The following is a 16,869-nucleotide window of genomic DNA, read 5'->3' as shown; positions in this document are numbered from 1 at the left end:
CAGGAGAAGTATGGCCTGACTTCCTCGACCTGCATCTCATCTGGAACTCCAGAGATGCCCCAGCCCCTGGCCTGGCCTTCCCCCAGAGGGCAGGGACTGGGCCTGGGCCTATGCAGGTCCTTCGGCCCGCGTTATTCCCCCGTCCCTTTCAGCTGGGCAGCTCCTCCCTGTTCCTCGCCAGAGGTCTCGTGAACCGCCCTTCCAGCCTCCCCCATCGGACTATGTCGCTCACTGGCAGCAGCCTCGGAAATCTCTGCCACGTGATAGGCACCAAATTTTGCGGAATGAATGGAATTCGAAATCAGCCGGTGGTGGCTCCGGGAACCCTGGGGTTGTTCTAGGGCAGCTCCGTGGGCAGAAATGAGCCGGGCTCCCCTCTTCTCCGCCCATCCCCGCCCCAGTGCCCCCACCCCCCTCCCCAGGTCTCAAAGAGTTTGGTTCCAGAGGATTAATCTGCCCCTTCCACGTCATTAAGATTTTTCGCCGGGCGCGGCGGCTCAAGCCTGTAATCCCAGAACTTTGGGAGGCCGAGGCGGGTGGATCACGAGGTCAAGAGATCGAGACCATCCTGGTCAACATGGTGAAACCCCGTCTCTACTAAAAATACAAAAAATTAGCTGGGCATGGTGGCGCGTGCCTGTAATCCCAGCTACTCAGGAGGCTGAGACAGGAGAATTGCCTGAACCCAGGAGGCGGAGGTTGCGATGAGCCGAGATCGCGCCATTGCACTCCAGCCTGGGTAACAAGAGTGAAACTCCGTCTCAAAAAAAAAAAAAAAAAAAAAAAATTTCTGGCTTCCAGCCTGGCTTTCATAGGGCAGGGGAGGGGGGTGGCCGCCAGAACTCCACTGGGGGGAACCCCGACTTCCCCCTGCGGTAGGCCACCTGCCCTTGCACCACCAATCACAGCGCAGCCCTCCCAGTTGCGTCATCAGCGCTTCCTCTGCTGCGCGGGACAGGGGCCTGCTCCAGCCTGCAGCACCCTGGTGGCCCCCAGGACGGCCGGCATGTCCGAAACTCCGTAGCCATCCCGCCTGCTTGGCGAACAATGAGCGCTTGGTCCCGCCGCTCCAGGCTGCGCCTTGCTTCTCCTCCCCTGTCTTAGCCCAGCTGATACCCCTAGGGGCACCTGAGAGTGAACGAGGTCTGGGTGTGAATGAGGTCCGCGAGCCCTCTGCCCGGCTCCCAGTACCTGCAGCCTAGGACGCAGAGGGAGATTCAGAACCCGCGTCGCCCCTAACTGCAGCCTTGGGAAAGTCTGGAAAAGTCCTCAGACTCCGATCTGCCAGATGTCCCCGGGGCACCAGCCCAGGGTCTGCACGCTAGGTCCAGGTCCATCCTACCACGCTCACCTCCCCACCCCCCAGCAGCCTCTCCCAGCCCCACGGGCACCCCAGCTTGCTGTGTCTAGGGACGTGGAAGGCCCAGACCCTCGCAATGTGGGGCGGAGTTGCCACTACCACCACATCCCCTAGTCGAGAGGCACATGTCAACTGGAGGATGACACAGGATCTCACTGGTTTGTGTTGCCTGAGTTGCACCTTCTAAACGTCCACTGTGCAGCCCCCAGACACCCCCAGGGCCTCCCGCATGGTGGGCGTGGCCTACAGAGCCCCAGGTGCAGCCACTTCTCGCCACAGAACACCTCCTGGTGGCTCTGGGAGTCCCATGGGCCACAGTCCACACCCTCCCCATTGCCTCATTACTCTCTTAAAGAGGTGTGCTGGCCCCACGAGCTCGGAGCACCCGCTGAAGCCACGCCCTTCTCCCGCCGCCCCCTCCCAGCACAGAGCTGGGGAGCCAGGGCACCCACCTGTCCCGCCAGCCCCTTCGCCCACCTCGACCCCAAGACACACACAGGCCAGCCTGGGGCTGCAGACTGAGTTATTTTATTTCGCTATTTCCAGTTTGAAGCTACTATCATGGGCGTTTAGAGTTATACAAATGACACTTACAAAAAATAAGACCAAGACACCCAGAGTGAGATGCATGTCGGGAAGGGGGTAGAGGCTGGCAGCAGGGGGGCCCGGCTGCTCACCCCAGGGCTCCCGGGGTGGGGGTGACACCTGGCTTCATCCACCCAAGAGGCCCAGGGAGCACCAATCACAGCGGGGCCTCTGGCTCAGGCATCTGCAGCCCAGGCCTGTGGCTGGGGCTGGATGAGTAGGACGGAGGGGGGGAGAGGTGCACCCCCAGATCACTCACTACTACAGCCAGGTTTGCCTGGGACGCCTCCAGCAATAATATTCATTAAAAAAAATACTGATTTGGTCATTTTCTGCTTCCAGTCAGGCCAGGGTGAAAGGAAAAAGGAGAAAGACAGCCCTCACACCCCTGCCCCCACCCACCACCCTGGCAGAACGTGCAGCAGGCAGACAGACCTTGTGGCCAACACGCCCTGCTGCTTGTGGCAAGGGAGCCGGGCTGAGCCTCTGCCAAGTGGGAGAGGAGCTGTCTCCAGCCACCACCCAAAAAAAAGAACCCGAGGATCAGTCCTAGCCCACCGACAGCTTCCCTTTCCAAGCAGGGATTATTTCACGTCGTGCACCAGGGAGGCCACTGACAGGCTTGGGACACGTGCCCGGCTCCTAGGGGGCGGGGAGGAGATGGCTGGGAGGGGCAGGAGATTCCAGTTACACTAAACGCCCAGGGCTCCCAGCCTCACCCTACCCCACCCCACCCCTCAGCCACTTCCAGAGAAATAAGGCTCAGAGCCGTCTGAGGTCAGAAGAGGTGCCAGCCTCGCCCCATGGCAGACAAGAGGGCAGGGGCATCTGAAATCCCTCCCAGGGCCAGGCCAAAGCTGCTGACCCTAGGGGAGTGGGGGACCCTGGTGGAGGGGAGAGTAGGGGATCCATAGGGGCGACAGGTGGGGGCACCGTTTTCTCTGGGGTTTCCAGTTTGAAAGGCAAGGGGGCTTGCCTCCGGCCCCGGAGCCCACCTGGAGAAGGGGTTAGCAGGGAGGGTTGGGAGGAGGCCCCGTGTCGGCAGGATCGGCCAGGCCCTAGTACTCCCAGAGCGAGGCGGGGTCCACGGTCTCCGCCGAGGCCTTCAGGACCCCTGCGTGGTCACCCTTCAGGTAGCGCCCGCCCACCTTGATGGCCACCTTGTTGTAGTCACGGAACTCGAAGAAGAAGTCCACAGGGGCATCGCCGCTACTGGTGACCGCGGAGTCACTGCCCACCGTCCAGTACTTGCCTGTGGAGTCTGGGGAGGCGGACTCTATCAAAGTGGTGCCTAAAGCCCGGCTCCCCTGCCACACCCTGGGCCAGCAGCTAGGGGTGGGCATGGGTGTTCCCAAGGGTGACACTCCACCCTCCAGTCCCTGCTCCAGAATGGGCCGTGGTCCCTATGCCCTCATGCCTTCCTGCCCATGGTGGACACATGAACAAGGGTCCTAAAACGTGTTCTGCCCAGCCTCGGTGGCTCACGCCTATAATGCCAGCACTCTAAGAGGCTGAGGCAAAGGCCAGGGATTCGAGACCAGTCTGGCCAACATAGTGAAACCCTGTCTCTCCTAGAAATACAAAAATTAGCTAAGCATGGTGGCTTCCGCCTGTAATCCCAGCTACTCAGGAGGCTGAGGCAGGAGGATCACTTGAACATGGGAGACAGAGGTTGCAGTGAACAGGTATCTCGTCCCAGCCTGGGCAACAGACCAAGAGTGTCTCAAAAAATAACATGAAAATATAAAAATTAGGCAGGGCACGGTGGTTCATGCCTGTAATCCCAGCACTTTAGGAGGCTGAGGCGGGTGGATCACAAGGTCAAGAGATCGAAACCAGCCTGGCCAACATGTCTCTACTAAAAAATACAAAAATTAGCTGGGTGTGATGGCGGGCATCTATATTCCCAGCTACTCTAGGAAGGCTGAGGAAGGAATGTTGCTTGAACTCAGGAGGCAGAGGTTGCAGTGAGCTGAGATCACACCACTGCACTCCAGCCTGGGCGACAGAGCAAGGCTCTGTCTCAAACAAAATAAATAAATAAGCCGGGCGTGGTGGCTCACGCCTGTAATCCCAGCACTTTGGGAGGCCAAGGCGGGTGGATCACGAGGTCGAGAGATCGAGACCATCCTGGTCAACATGGTGAAACCCCGTCTCTACTAAAAATACAAAAAATTAGCTGGGCATGGTGGCGCGTGCCTGTAATCCCAGCTAAAAAAAATAAATAAATAAAATAAAAAAATAAATAAATAAAAATACAAAAATTAGCTGGGCATGGTGGCAAGCACCTGTAATCCAAAGCTATTCAAGAGGCTGAGGCAGAATTGCTTGAACCCATTAGGCAGAGGTTGCAGTGAGCTGAGACCATGCCATTGCACTCCAGCCTGGGCGACAGAGCGAGACTTTTGTCTCAAAATAATAATAATAAATAAATAAATAATAAACTGAATTCAAAACTATATAAAAATTAGCCAGGTGTGGTGGCGCACACGTGTTATCTCAGCTACTTGGGAAGCTGAGGCAGGAGAACTGCCTGAACCCAGGAGGCAGAGCGGAGGTTGCAGTGAGCCGAGATCACACCACTGCACTCCAGCCTGAGTGAGGGAGCGAGTCTCAAACAAACTAAGAAACAAACAAAACCATGTTCTGAACCCTAACAGGCACCTCTGGGTTTCTGGGGTCCTCCTCAGGAAGTGGCTCCAGTCCCACGACCGAGGTGCGTCCTCCCCTGCACGCCCTTTCCAGAACCTCTCTCTCCCTGCTCTCCTCCCCGCTCCACCTGTCTGTAGACCTGTCTGTCAGGTGGGCAAGGTATGATCTGACCCGACCATACAGACAAGTGGGAAAGGGGCTGCTTTCATCCCAGAGCCCCTGGACACCTGTCCCCTTAGGGCCTGGAAGGCTGGGAGGCTGAGGCAGGAAGATCACTTGAACTCCCCTTAGGGCCTGGAATGGCCCTGAGCCCAGCCAGGGTCAAGCATGGGTGCAGGGGGCGCTCCCCTAAGCCCTGACCACAGCCCCACTGAGGGGTTCCCCGCCCAGCCGCCGCCCGCAGGAGAACTTGCCTTTGATGTTGTAGGCGCCGTCGTTGAACTCCAGCTGGAAGACGTCATAGCTAGAGCGGTTGGCATCCAAGGTGCCTGTGACCTTGCGGCAGCCAATGAAGCCGTGTTCCCCGCGGAACACGATGATGGGCCGGTTGATGAGCTTCATGAGGAAGAGCTCTGAGTCCCCTGTCCCAGAAAGAGGGGAGTCAGTGAGCCTCCTGGCAGGGAGTAGGGTGGGGGCTGGGGTGATCAAAGAGGGTGAGTCAGGAGCTGGGGTCACAGAGCCGTCAGTCCCAGGGCAGGACAGTACAGGGCCAGTCTAGGGGGATGCCCAGCACAAAGCGGGCCTTGGCTGGGGCTGTGAAGTGACCACGGTGTGGCCAGACCCTCCGGGACTCCAGGGTGGCTCCAGGGAACTGGAGCCTGGGGAGTACCTGCTGTCTCCACCGAGGCGGCCAGCTGCCCGTTCTTCTTGGAGGTCACGAACTTGCCATTGGACGCCCGCAGTGTGATGCGCCGGTCACGCCACTCAATGTCAAAGTAGCAGCTGGCATTCCTGGGGGATGCAGGACAGGGTCAGGAGGAGTGGCCCAGGCAAGCGCAGGTTGGGGGAGGGGTGACAGGTGGCGGCGGGGCACTCACTTGGTGGAGGCAGTGGACTGCACGCCCCCGGTGGCCGTCAGCGTCCAGTACTTGCCCGTGTGGGTACGGAAGGCACACTTTTTGGTGTCACGGTCGATCTCCAGCTGGAAAGTCTCCTGGTCAGTCTCCTCGTCCTGATTGGCAGACAGGTCCATACCTGTGGAGAAGAGGCCTCGGGCTGGTACAGGGGCCCCACACCCCCTAGTTCTGGCCTACCACAGGCCTGAACTCACAGAACTACACACCATGGGGCATGGTGGGGCAGGCGATCAAGGCTCCACAGTAGCACACATCAGAGGCAGCAGACAGCACCCGGGAACACAGGCAGGGCGGGTCGAAGGCCAAGGCCAGCTACATCTGTCCCACGTGACTTTCCCCAGTTAGAGAAGGAATAGGAGCCAGGGCCAGGGGCTCATGCCTGTGATCTCAACACTTTGGAAGGTAAATGCAGGAGGATCGCTTAAGTCTGGGAGTTTGAGACCAGCCTGGGCAATACAGCAAGACCCTCGTCTCTACTAATTTTTTTTTTTTTTAATTAGCTGGGAGTGGTGGTGCACGCCCATAGCCCCAGCTACTTGGGAGGCTGAGGCAGGAGGTCGAGGCTACAATGAGCTGTGACTGCACCATTGCACTCCAGCCTGGGTGACAGAAAGAGACCCTGCCTCAAAAAAACAAAAAGGATCAAGAAATTAACTGCGGGAAAGACATTCTTTTTTTTATTTTTATTTTTCCAAGACAGAGTTTCGCTCTTGTTACCCAGGCTGGAGTGCAATGGCGCGATCTCGGCTCACCACAACCTCCGCCTCCTGGGTTCAGGCAATTCTCCTGCCTCAGCCTCCTGAGTACCTGGGATTACAGGCACGCGCCACCATGCCCAGCTAATTTTTTGTATTTTTAGTAGAGACGGGGTTTCACCATGTTGACCGGGCTGGTCTCGATCTCTTGACCTCGTGATCCACCCGCCTCGGCCTCCCAAAGTGCTGGGATTACAAGCTTGAGCCACCGCGCTCGGCCTCAGCTGATTTTTAATTTATTTATTTATTTATTTAAAGACGGAGTCTTGCTCTGTCTCCAGGCTGAAGTGCAGCGGCGCAACCACCTCCTGGGTTCAAGTGATTCTCTTGCCTCGGCCTCCCAAAGTGCTGGGCTTACAGGTGTGAGCCACCGCACCCGGCCGGGAAAGACATTCTTGAGCCAATTAGGAGGGTCTTAACACAGCCAGAATTAGATGTGAAGGATTGATTACTGTTGATCACGTTACGGTTACATAAGAAAATGGCCTCATTTTTTTAGAAACACAGATGGAAGTATTTTGGGATGAAATGCCCTGATGTCAGGGATCTGCTTTCAATATAACCAAAAATGGTAAAGAAAGGGACAAATAGGGCTATAGCACAGGGGAACATCGCATCTGGGGGGCCGTGTCTGGAGGTGCATGCTATTGTTCCTGCTTCTATGTAAAAGTTAAAAGAATAAAACATAATGGCACATGTTCCTTTCCTTTAGAAAACTCATAAAAGAGCAGGGCATGGTGGCTCACGCCTGTAATCCCAGCACTTTGGGAGGCCGAGGCAGGTGAATCACCTGAGGTCAGGAGTTTGAGATCAGCCTGGACAACACGGTGAAACTCTATCTCTACTAAAAATGCAAAAATTAGCCAGGCATGGTGGTGGCCACCTGTAATCCCAGCTACTCCAGAGGCTGAGGCAGGAGAATCGCTTGAACCCGGGAGGCAGAGGTTGCAATGAGCCAAGATTACACCATTACACTCCGGCCTGGGGGACAGAGCAAGACTCCATCTCAAAAAAAAAAAAAAAAAAAATCACATGGGACAGCAGGCACCTCTGACATCAGGACACTTAAGGTGGCTTTCAGGTTTTACTCCCCTCAGCTATGGCGCCATTGCTATTCCCCGCCCCTCCCCCCGAAGACAGAGTCTCTGTCGCTCAGGCTGGAATGTAGTGGCACGATCTCAGTTCACAGCAACCTCCACCCCAAGGTTCAAGCAATTCTCCTGCCTCAGCCTCCCAGATAGCTGGGATTACAGGAGTGTGCCACCAAGCCCGGCTAATTTTTTTGTATTTTTAGTAGAGATGGGGTTTCACCATATTGGCCAGACTGGTCTCAAACTCCTGACCTTGTGATCTGCCCGCCTTGCCTCCCAAAGTGGTAGGATTACAGGCGTGAGCCACCATGCCCGGCCCACTATACTTTTTTTGAGGAGAGTCTCTCTCTGTCACCTAGGCTGGAGTGAAATGGCATGATCTCAACTCACTGCAACCTCTGCCTCCTGGGTTCAAGCAATTCTCCTGCCTCTGTCTCCCCAGTAGCTGGGATTACAGGCGCCCTCCACTACCCCCGGCTAATTTTTTTGTGTTTTAGCAGACATGGAGTTTCACCATGTTGGCCAGGACTCCTGACTTCAGGTGATCCACCCACCTCAGCCTCCTAAAGTGCTGCGATTACAGGCGTGGACCCGGCACCCGGCCACGCAGTTGCTATTCGTCATAACCACGTCACTTTGCATATCCGCATGGATTCCTCCAGCTAAAACCTGGAGGTGGGATGTTTGGCTCCAGCAGCACAAATTCACATTCCCCACGCGCCCTGGAGTCTAAGAACTGCAGCAGCAGAGGCGTCGGCCAGGCTGCGTGCGAATGCCTGCTCGGAGCTGGCGAGAGTCATCGTTTGGGCGCCTCGATGCTGCAGGGAACCCAGTGGTGGGTGGCAGGCGTCACCCCCAGGAGAGGGAGGCTGGCAGGTGGTGGAGCCCACACCCAGAGGACACATCCTCAGTTCTTATTTTATTTTTGAGGTGGAGTCTTGCTCTGTCGCCCAGGCTGGAGTGCAGTAGTGCAATCTGGGCACACTGCAACCTCCACCTCCTGGGTTCAAGAGATTCTCCTGCCTCAGCCTCCCGAGAAGCTGGGATTACAGGCACATGTCACCATGCCCGGCTAATTTTTGTACTTTTAGTAGAGACGGGGTTTCACCATGTTGGCCTGGATGGTGTTGAACTCCTGACCTGAGGTGATCCACCTGCCTCAGCCTCCCAAAGTGCTGGGATTACAGGCGTGAGTCACTGCACCTGGCCAGTTCTTTTTTTTTTTAGAGACAGGCTCTTGCTCTGTTGCCCAGGCGGGATTGCAGGTGTCATAAACATGACTCTATGCAGCCTCCAACTTCTGGGCTCAAGAGATCCTCTTGCCTCAGTAGGTGGGACCACAGGCACTCGACACCACTCCTGGCGAACTTTCAAATTATTTTGTAGAGATGGGGGTCTCACTATGTTGCCCAGGCTGGCCTCAGGCAATCCTCCCACCTTTGCTTCCCAAAGTGCTGCGATTACAGGTGTCAGCCACCGTGCCTGGCCTCCTCATCCTGCTCCGTTGTGACCCAACCATGCACCCCCATATCTGCACCAGACGGGATCTTCATCTCACTTCACAAAGAGGGAGATTGAGGCTGGTGGTGGCGTATCCTTGCTTGAGGTCACAGGGCAAGAGAAAGTAAGGGTCTGGCTGGCTCTCTGGATGGGATGGGGATGGCCCTTTCCCTGACCCACCCTCCTGCCTATGGGTCCCTGCCCTGGGATCCTGGCCCCACACCCTCCAGGTCCCCTGGGCCCCCTCTCAAGCCTGACTCCTCCGTAGCATCCACTGCCTGGGACTCCATTGAGTGGGCTGGCCCAGCCACCACACCCCAGCCAAGCATGGGAAGAGGATGAGGTGAGCAGGGGTTGTGTCGCCAGGGTGCCAGGACCATCCTAAGGCCACACCCCAGGGAACAAAATGAAGGCCGGGGCCTCTCCTCACTCAGCCCTCCACCAGCCAAGAGGCCCTGCAAAGGGCTGGTCCTCCCCACCCCCACTGCACAGAAGCCTCAGGGAGCTGTCAGGCCAGACACACCCACACAGCTGCCCTCACCACCCCCTCATTCTACCCAGAAGGGCCTGCACATCTACAGGCCATGGCCACACCCTGCTCTGTGCAAAGCCACCTCATGGGCTCCGGCCTGTGCTGGTGACGGAGCACCATCTGCCCAATGCATGGGCGGTTCACTGATGGGAAGGAATTTAGGGACCAGGTAAGAGGACAGCCTCCTGCAGGCCCACCCCAGCAGCAGGAAAGTCCGAGGGGGTGGGGGGCTCCAGGTTCCCCAGAAAGAGGGGCAAACGAATGGAGGGGCACAATGGAACAGAAACCACATTCGCACAGCCTCATCCTAGGGCTTACAGGGCTCTTCCTCACATAGCCTTGCAAATAAGCAGGGCACTTACCAGCCCGCCTGGAACAAACGCAGGAAGCCAGCAGGCTCCTTCTCAATGAGACTTCTGATGGCTGGGCTGGGGACAGCCACAGAGCCACATGTGAATACCTGTGGGCCTTAATCCTCCTGGCAACTCCATGAAGTTCACACTAATCTTATCCCCCAGCCAGAGAAGAAAGGGAGCCCCCCCCAGTCATTCCTTGCCCAGGGCCACACAACTGCTGCAGATGACACCATCAGCCTATTGCATTCAATCCTGGAACTGGCTTGATGCAAAGGCCTAGGTCAGCCAGTGAAGCACCCACCGCGGGGGCCAGGCACCCTTGGCAGAGTGACTTCTCTGCACCCTGCCTCGGTTTCCCCACTTGTCAAAAGGGTCCAGCCTCTCCACTCTGCCAGGATGTTGAAAGGATTCAGGGTCCTGGTACCAAGGAGACATCAGGGCCCATCCCAGCAGGGAGAGGTGGAGGGAACAAAGGGCAGTCACCCCCAATCCGGCAGGGCCCCTCCTGCCTCCAAGGCCCTTCCCAGACGCCGAAACCCCTAGCTTGGCCTTAGTGTCTCTAATTAGAGCTGTGTTACTATGGGAACAGGATTTTCTTCAGGATTTTTCTTTTCATCTAGAGGCACAGAAATCCTGAGTCACAGGCCCACAGGGCCCCTGCGAGCTAGGGGAGGAAGTCTCCTGTGCCAAGCCCACGCCACCTCTCCCGCCTCCTTCCAGAGGGGCCCGGGCCTCTGCCTATCCTGCCCTCATAGCGGCCTCCCCTGACTTCAGCTTAAGTCATTCCCGCTCTCTTTTTTTAACTTTTTTATTTTAATTATTTCTGTTTTGTCTTTTGTTTTGTTTTGAGACAGTTTCACTCTTGTTGCCCAGGATGGAGTGCAATGGCACGATCTTGACTCACTGCAACCTCCGCCGCCTCCTGGGTTCAAGAGATTCTCCTGCCTCAGCCTCCCGAGTAGCTGGGATTACAGGCATGCGCCACCATACCCGGCTAATTTTTGTATTTTTAGTAGAGATGGGGTTTCTCCATGTTGGCCAGGCTGTTCTCAAACTCCTGACCTCAAGTGATCCACCCGCCTCAGCCTCCCAAAGTGCTGGGATTACAGGCGTAAGCCACCTCGACTGGCCTTAATTATTTTATTTGCTTAAAAGATTTTTTTGGGGGCCGGGCGCGGTGGCTCAAGCCTGTAATCCCAGCACTTTGGGAGGCCAAGGCGGGTGGATCACGAGGTCGAGAGATCGAGACCAACCTCTCGATCTCTCGACCTCGTGATCCACCCGCCTCGGCCTCCCAAAGTGCTGGGATTACAGGCGTGAGCCACAGCGCCCGGCCTAAAAGATATTTTTGAAGACAGGGTCTCGGTTCTGTTGCCCGGGCTGGAGTGCAGTGGCACAATCCCAGCTCAAGCGATCCTCCCATCTCAGCCTCCTGAGTAGCTGGAATGACAGGTGTGTGTTACCATGCCAGGCTAATTTTTTTGTATTTTTGGCAGACAGGGGTTTTACCGTATTGCCCAGGCTGGCTTTGACTCCTGGGCTGAAGCTGTCCCCCCTCCTTGGCCTCCCAAAGTGCTTGGATTACAGGCATGGGCCAGTGTGCCTGGTCTTCTAAACCATTCTCTATGGTGACTCAGAGGGGCACCCCCTGGGTGCCTCACACCCGCCAGTCCCCATCACCACCCTCAGGCCTTAACAGTCCCCAGATGCCCCTGGCTTGTTCAAAATAGGCACTCCCCTCCATCTCATTCGGGGGAGGGAACCTGGAATCTTCTGTGGCTTCACATCACCACCCCGCTTTCCAGCCAACTCTTCCAATTACCTGGCCATTTCAAATGCCTCCTGCATCCTCACACAAGCCATTCCCCAGGCTCAGAATGCCCTGCCTCTAAGGAGAACTCTTACATGTCCTGCAAAGCCCAGCTGAACCAGCCCTTCGTCAGTCTGCCATGCTCAGAGTGGCTGGGAGAGGGCCCGTCCAAGCCAGCAGGGAGCCCAGGTCTTAGCCTTGGCATGGAGCCCCAGAGGCAAGGAGGCTAGCGGGACAGACAGGGACAGATGTGAGAAGACAGGAAATGTGGTGAAGCATGGCCCGGGTCGGGGCCAGGGCAGGTGTGGCAGGGAGGAACGCGTGGCGTGGGGGGAGGACAAAGGAGCACTCGCTCGGCCGACACAGCCTCTAGTGTGATGGGGTGAAGGCTGGGCCAAAAGACCCTGCCCAGGGCAGCTCTGGGCCAGCCCAAGAAGGCCTGGAATGCACACTTTACAGATGGGGGAACTGAGGCTGGAGAGCAGGGGGAAACTGAGGCTGGAGAGCAGAGCGCAGCGTTTGTCAAAGGGAAGCACCCTACCCCCACTGGGCCCGCCCGTGCAGGCCTGCAGAGATGATTCACATCCCCCGCCCGCTAAGACCGGATCCTCCCCTTCCTGGCTCGCGTCCCCGGCATGTGTCATGTGTGTCGGAAGCACAGACGCCTCCCCCTTGCCACGCAGGCCTGTCCAAAATGGCCTCTGCAGACACGCCCCCCCCATGCCCACCTTTGCAGACTCCAGCTCTCCAAAAGCCCCCCAGGAGTTGGCTGACATAGAAATGAGATGACCCCAAGATCTGAGGCCAGAGGAGACCCAACCTCAGATCCCAAGCTCTCCTCCCCGCCACTCCTAGTTCCACAATCCTTTAAACTCCAAGCTGAGCGATCACCACCACCTCTCCTGGCTGCGATTTCTGGTTCCTCCCACCCATCAGCCTGAATCACATCCCTGACGCCCCCAGGAGAGGGGAGTATCTGCCTAGTCTCGCCAAAAACACCCTCGGGCTCTCTGCTCCTTCCTGGCCCCCAGGGACAGGGCCACCTACTTCTTAACTTCAGAGGCAGTGGACTTCTTCCCCAGGGGAGGCCATGGCTGCAACCTGAAGGCAAGAACCATGGCCCTGCACTGACAGTACCCATCGAGGGCCCCACTGGCCCCTCCAGTCCCAGCTCCCAATCTCACAAGCTTCCTCCCAGCCACCCTGGGCTTTCTCTGTACCTTCCTGCCACAGGCCCTTTGCACAGGCTACACCCACGGCCTGCAATGCTGGTCCGTACACCCCAGATACCTGCCACCTTGTATTCATCCTTCAGGTCAGCTCAGATGTCCTGCTCAGAAAGGACTCACCCATCTAATCACCTGTAGCCGCTGCCTTTTCCTTGACACTTGGTAATGTCCCCAAGAGAAAATATGAACCCTACTCATGGCTCAGCAGGTCCCCTTCCTAGGGCCCAGTGCCTGCTGAACAGGTGAGCTCTGCCCACCCCGCGTGTGGGAGACCGGAAAAGGGGTTTCTGGAGCCAAATGCACCCACTTCTGCATGCTGCTTACTTGTGGCCACCTGCTGTGTGACCCAGGTAAAGCGGCTTCACCTCTCTGGGCCTTAAGGTAGCAAACTTCAGGCACAAAATGGCCATGACCCCACCCAGGCCTCCACCCTCATCCCCACTTCCATGGGGGTCTTTCTCCCTTCTGCAGAGCCCACAGCCAAGAAGGGGGCCGTCAGGAGGTCTCCTTCCAAAAGGAGGGATGAGAACACAAACTGGGCTCCCATCCAGGGCCTGGGGTCCTACTTCCCGTCGAAGGAACAAGATCCCCCCCAGGCCCCTCCCTCCAGCGGGGCCTCTGTCTGCAAGCAAGGAACAGCTTCTCAGCCAGGAGTGGAAGAGGACCAAAAGGAAGAGAAACCCCCTGGGGCGGGGGGGAATCTCAGAAAGATGGGAAAGAGAGGGGCCCACTTCTGCGCACAGGCCGGTCGAAAATAGCCGCGCCTGCGGGAGGCCCCGGAGGGGCCGGATCGAGTTGCAGTCAATTGTTCCCGGCGAGCGCCCTAAGGGACGGGTTCACCCGAGGGTAGGCGCTTCCCGAGGGAGCTGGCCTGGGGTCTCCTGGCGAGTGCTGGAGCCGCCCTCGGTCGCTAGCGGAGCGCAGCTCAGCACACCCGCCAGGAGACGCGCGCGGCGGGCGAAGGGCGGGGTGCCTGGAGGTCCGCCATCCGCGCCACGCCGTTCCCGGGGCGCGAGGAGGGAGTCCGACTCCTGGGGAGCCTCGGGACCCGAGCCCTGGGCCCGAGGGCGGCCCGGGGGGCTCCCCTGCAGGGGTGACCCGCAAAAGCCGATCCCCTCCCCCGCCCCGCCGCATCTGGTTTTTCCATCTGCAGAGACGGAGCAGGACAAAGCGGGTGAGGGAGGACCCAGTTGAGGCGACCCGCCCCCCTGCTCACAAAGGCCGCGGCCTCGAGCGCGGGGCAGACGCGGTAGGAGGGGCTGGGGGGGAAGGGCAGACACCCCGCGCGCCACCCCCAGCGGAGACCGACCCCGCCCGGCCTCGGGAGGAGGTGGAGGAAGGCCCAGCAGTAGGGGAGGTGGAGGCGCGCCCCGCCGGGATCAAAGGCCTGGCCAACCTCCCCCACCTCGCCCGCGAAGGCTGCCGGTGGGGGTGGAGGCGCGCCCGTGCGAATGGCGACCCTCGTCTAGGCCCCAGAGCTACAGGCCTCCCGACGGGAGGAGGGGCACGAGGAAATGGGCGAGGGTCGCCCGCTCCCCAAGAGCTGGGACTGCCGATCGAGAGATCAGCGCGCGTGGGGAGAACAGCGGGAGTGGGCCGGGGGTTAGGAGCGTGCACGTTCGCCTGCGCCTCCGCGGGGCCTAGGGGAGCCCACGACCACAGCCCGGGATGGGAGGTGGGCAGCGGCGCCCCAGGATGGGCAAAACCTCACCCCGGTCCCCTCCGGGCGGGGTAACCCGCGTGCCTAGCGGGGGCGCACCGGGCAGTGCACAGGACCGCAGAGGCGCCGCAGGCCATAAAGGGCGGGAGGCTGGAGGGGCGCGGGTGGGGTGCGCTTTGTGCACGGACCGGGAGAGGGGGGGGCAGCGTCCCCACTCACCCTGGCGTGTGGACACGTTCCTCTCGTTGGCCGCCTGCAGCACAACCTGGGCGCAGCTCTGCTCCAGGGCAAAGAGCTCATCCTTGCCCACCTTGGTAGCCTTGCCCGCCTTAAGCGTGCCGCTGGGCCCGGAAGGCGCCAGGTAACGGCCTTCGCAGTCGCGGAAGGCCACCTTGCCGGAGCGGAACTCCAGCGTGTAGCCAGTAGCCGGCTCGGGGCGCGCCACTAGGCGCCCGTCGTGGCGCAGGAAGCGGTGGTCGGCGGTCTGCACGCTGTAGCGCTGGTCTTGGAAGGCGAGGGTGATGAGCGAGTCGACGCCCCAGGGCACGTCGCGGTCCACGGCGATCTCGTCGGCCGGCCGCGCGCTCAGGTGCGCGTAGCGCTTTCGGGTGACGCTGTAGATGTTGACCTGCGGGTGCATGGCGATGTGCACGCTCCACTTCTCCGCGGGGGACACTGTCTGCGCGAAGCACGACAGGCGGTCCTCGGTGCCGCCGAAGTAGCGCCGGTGCGCCTCGGACTGCAGCGACCAGCGGCCGTCGTCGTGCGCCACGATGAGGAAGCGGCAGTCGGGGCCGGGCACCTCGCGCTCGCAGGTCACGTTGCCGTCCTTGTCCGCCGCCAGGTAGCGGCCCAGGTGGCTGCGCAGGCACACGGCCGCGCTGCCTGCCTCGTCGGGCGGCTGCTCCAGCGTCCAGATCTGTTTCTTCTTCAGGCTGCTGGCCGACGCGTTCACCTTGAACCCGAACGCCTCGGCCGTCAGGTACTTGTTGCCACAGTTGATGAGGCCGAACTGGATCTGCACCGCCTCGGCCGTACCGTTAGCGGTCATGGTGGCGGCGGACGGGAAGCCGCGGCTCGGCTCCGGGAGATAGGTGGCGGGTCCCCACGGCGGTGCCCTTGCTCCTTTGTTCGGCGGCCGCGGCCCGCGCGCACTCACCGCAGCGCTCCACAAAGCCGGGCCAGCGGCGCCCCGGCCACTTTATAGGCAGGGTGACGTCAGCGCCTCCAGGCCCCGCCCACTGCCCCGCCCCCGGCTCCGCTCCGGAGGGGGCCCCGGGCCGAGGGAGCGGGCGCTGCGGCCCCCGCTGCTGGCCCGCTGGCGCGTCCCTCCACCCCACCCCGCAGCGCTACCACCTGAGGACGCCACCCTTCCCAACCCTGGCTCCCCGCACCAGCCATCTAACCCTCCCGGATGCCCCCCACCTCGGATGCCCCCCATCCCAAGCCTAGCTCGGAGCAAGGACCGGCCAGGTTTGAGGTCACGACGGAGACCTAAGAGTCCACGGAGCAGATCGGTACTGGGTGGAGGTGACGGTCCAGGGACGTCCTGGAGGAGGTGGTCTTTGAGCACAGAAACTTACAGGAGCTGAGGGGTGGGGCGGGGGGGATGCAGGCTGGGAGCTGTCGGTGGGGTGGGGACCCGGTGAGGCCAGGAGCTGGGACCCACAGACCCCAACACACCCAACTAGCTTGTCTCCAAGGCCCTGCAGACCTGGTTCCCTGAGGCTTTAGCCCCACAGCCACTGCCCTGAAGGCCACCAGGACCCCTCCCTGTGGCCCAGGCACCCACCCCCCGGGTGGCCCAAATAGTTATCCAGGATAGTGGCTGAGTCAGTGGCCAACATTCCCAGTGCTGTCGATGCCAGGGTGCAGGTCCCACCTGGCAATGGCTGGGCAGGACAGGAATTGGTGGTCTTGTTTTTTGACCCAGAGCAGAGAGGTCCAGCGACTCTGAGCCGGGCCAGCCCAGGTCTCTGGTTCTGAGGCCAATGTCCCTTCCCCTCCCAAACCCCAATATCATGGGACTCTGAACTGGTCACACAGGAGGGATATGGTGCTGGCTAAACTCCCCCATCCTCATAACCCGAACTCTCCGTCCTCCTCCCTCAAAGGGGACATTCCCTACATATACCACTTCCCATGCCCCCACCCACCCCCTCTAGGGGCACTTCCCTTTTCTGAGCCTCACCAAAAGCTTAGGCTTTTCCTGGGACATTCCCCACATGCCGAAAGGCCCCTGGAATGCCACCATGACCACACA

The 16,869-nt window shown here is 59.4% G+C and overlaps 1 protein-coding gene across 1 annotated transcript; it reads right to left on the bottom strand.

The window, feature by feature from the left end:
- Positions 1-1,872: 1,872 nt before the first annotated feature.
- FSCN1 (fascin actin-bundling protein 1) lies at positions 1,873-15,786 on the bottom strand. Its single transcript, XM_003934253.4, has 5 exons — positions 14,826-15,786; positions 5,635-5,791; positions 5,427-5,548; positions 5,011-5,178; positions 1,873-3,206 (listed from the first exon to the last, which is right to left on the bottom strand). Exons 1-5 carry the CDS (start codon positions 15,655-15,657, stop codon positions 3,004-3,006), a joined length of 1,482 nt encoding a protein of 493 aa, XP_003934302.1. The 5' UTR covers positions 15,658-15,786; the 3' UTR covers positions 1,873-3,003.
- Between the last annotated feature and the right edge of the window lie 1,083 nt (positions 15,787-16,869).

Source organism: Saimiri boliviensis, chromosome 20 (genome assembly GCF_048565385.1).
Source record: "Saimiri boliviensis isolate mSaiBol1 chromosome 20, mSaiBol1.pri, whole genome shotgun sequence".
Taxonomy (NCBI): Eukaryota; Metazoa; Chordata; class Mammalia; order Primates; family Cebidae; genus Saimiri; species Saimiri boliviensis.
The sequence above is the reverse complement of the archived record's forward strand: the minus strand, read 5'-3'. Positions and strand labels throughout refer to the sequence as shown.

Excerpts from the sequence above, each read along its gene's own strand:
- FSCN1 (XM_003934253.4), bottom strand. The coding sequence starts at position 15,657 with ATGACCGCTAACGGTACGGCCGAGGCGGTGCAGATCCAGTTCGGCCTC. Across the intron at positions 5,549-5,634 it reads CAGTCCACTGCCTCCACCAA|GAATGCCAGCTGCTACTTTG; the intron begins GTGAGTGCCCCG and ends TGCATCCCCCAG. Across the intron at positions 3,207-5,010 it reads CGGCGCCTACAACATCAAAG|ACTCCACAGGCAAGTACTGG; the intron begins GCAAGTTCTCCT and ends CCGCCTCCCCAG.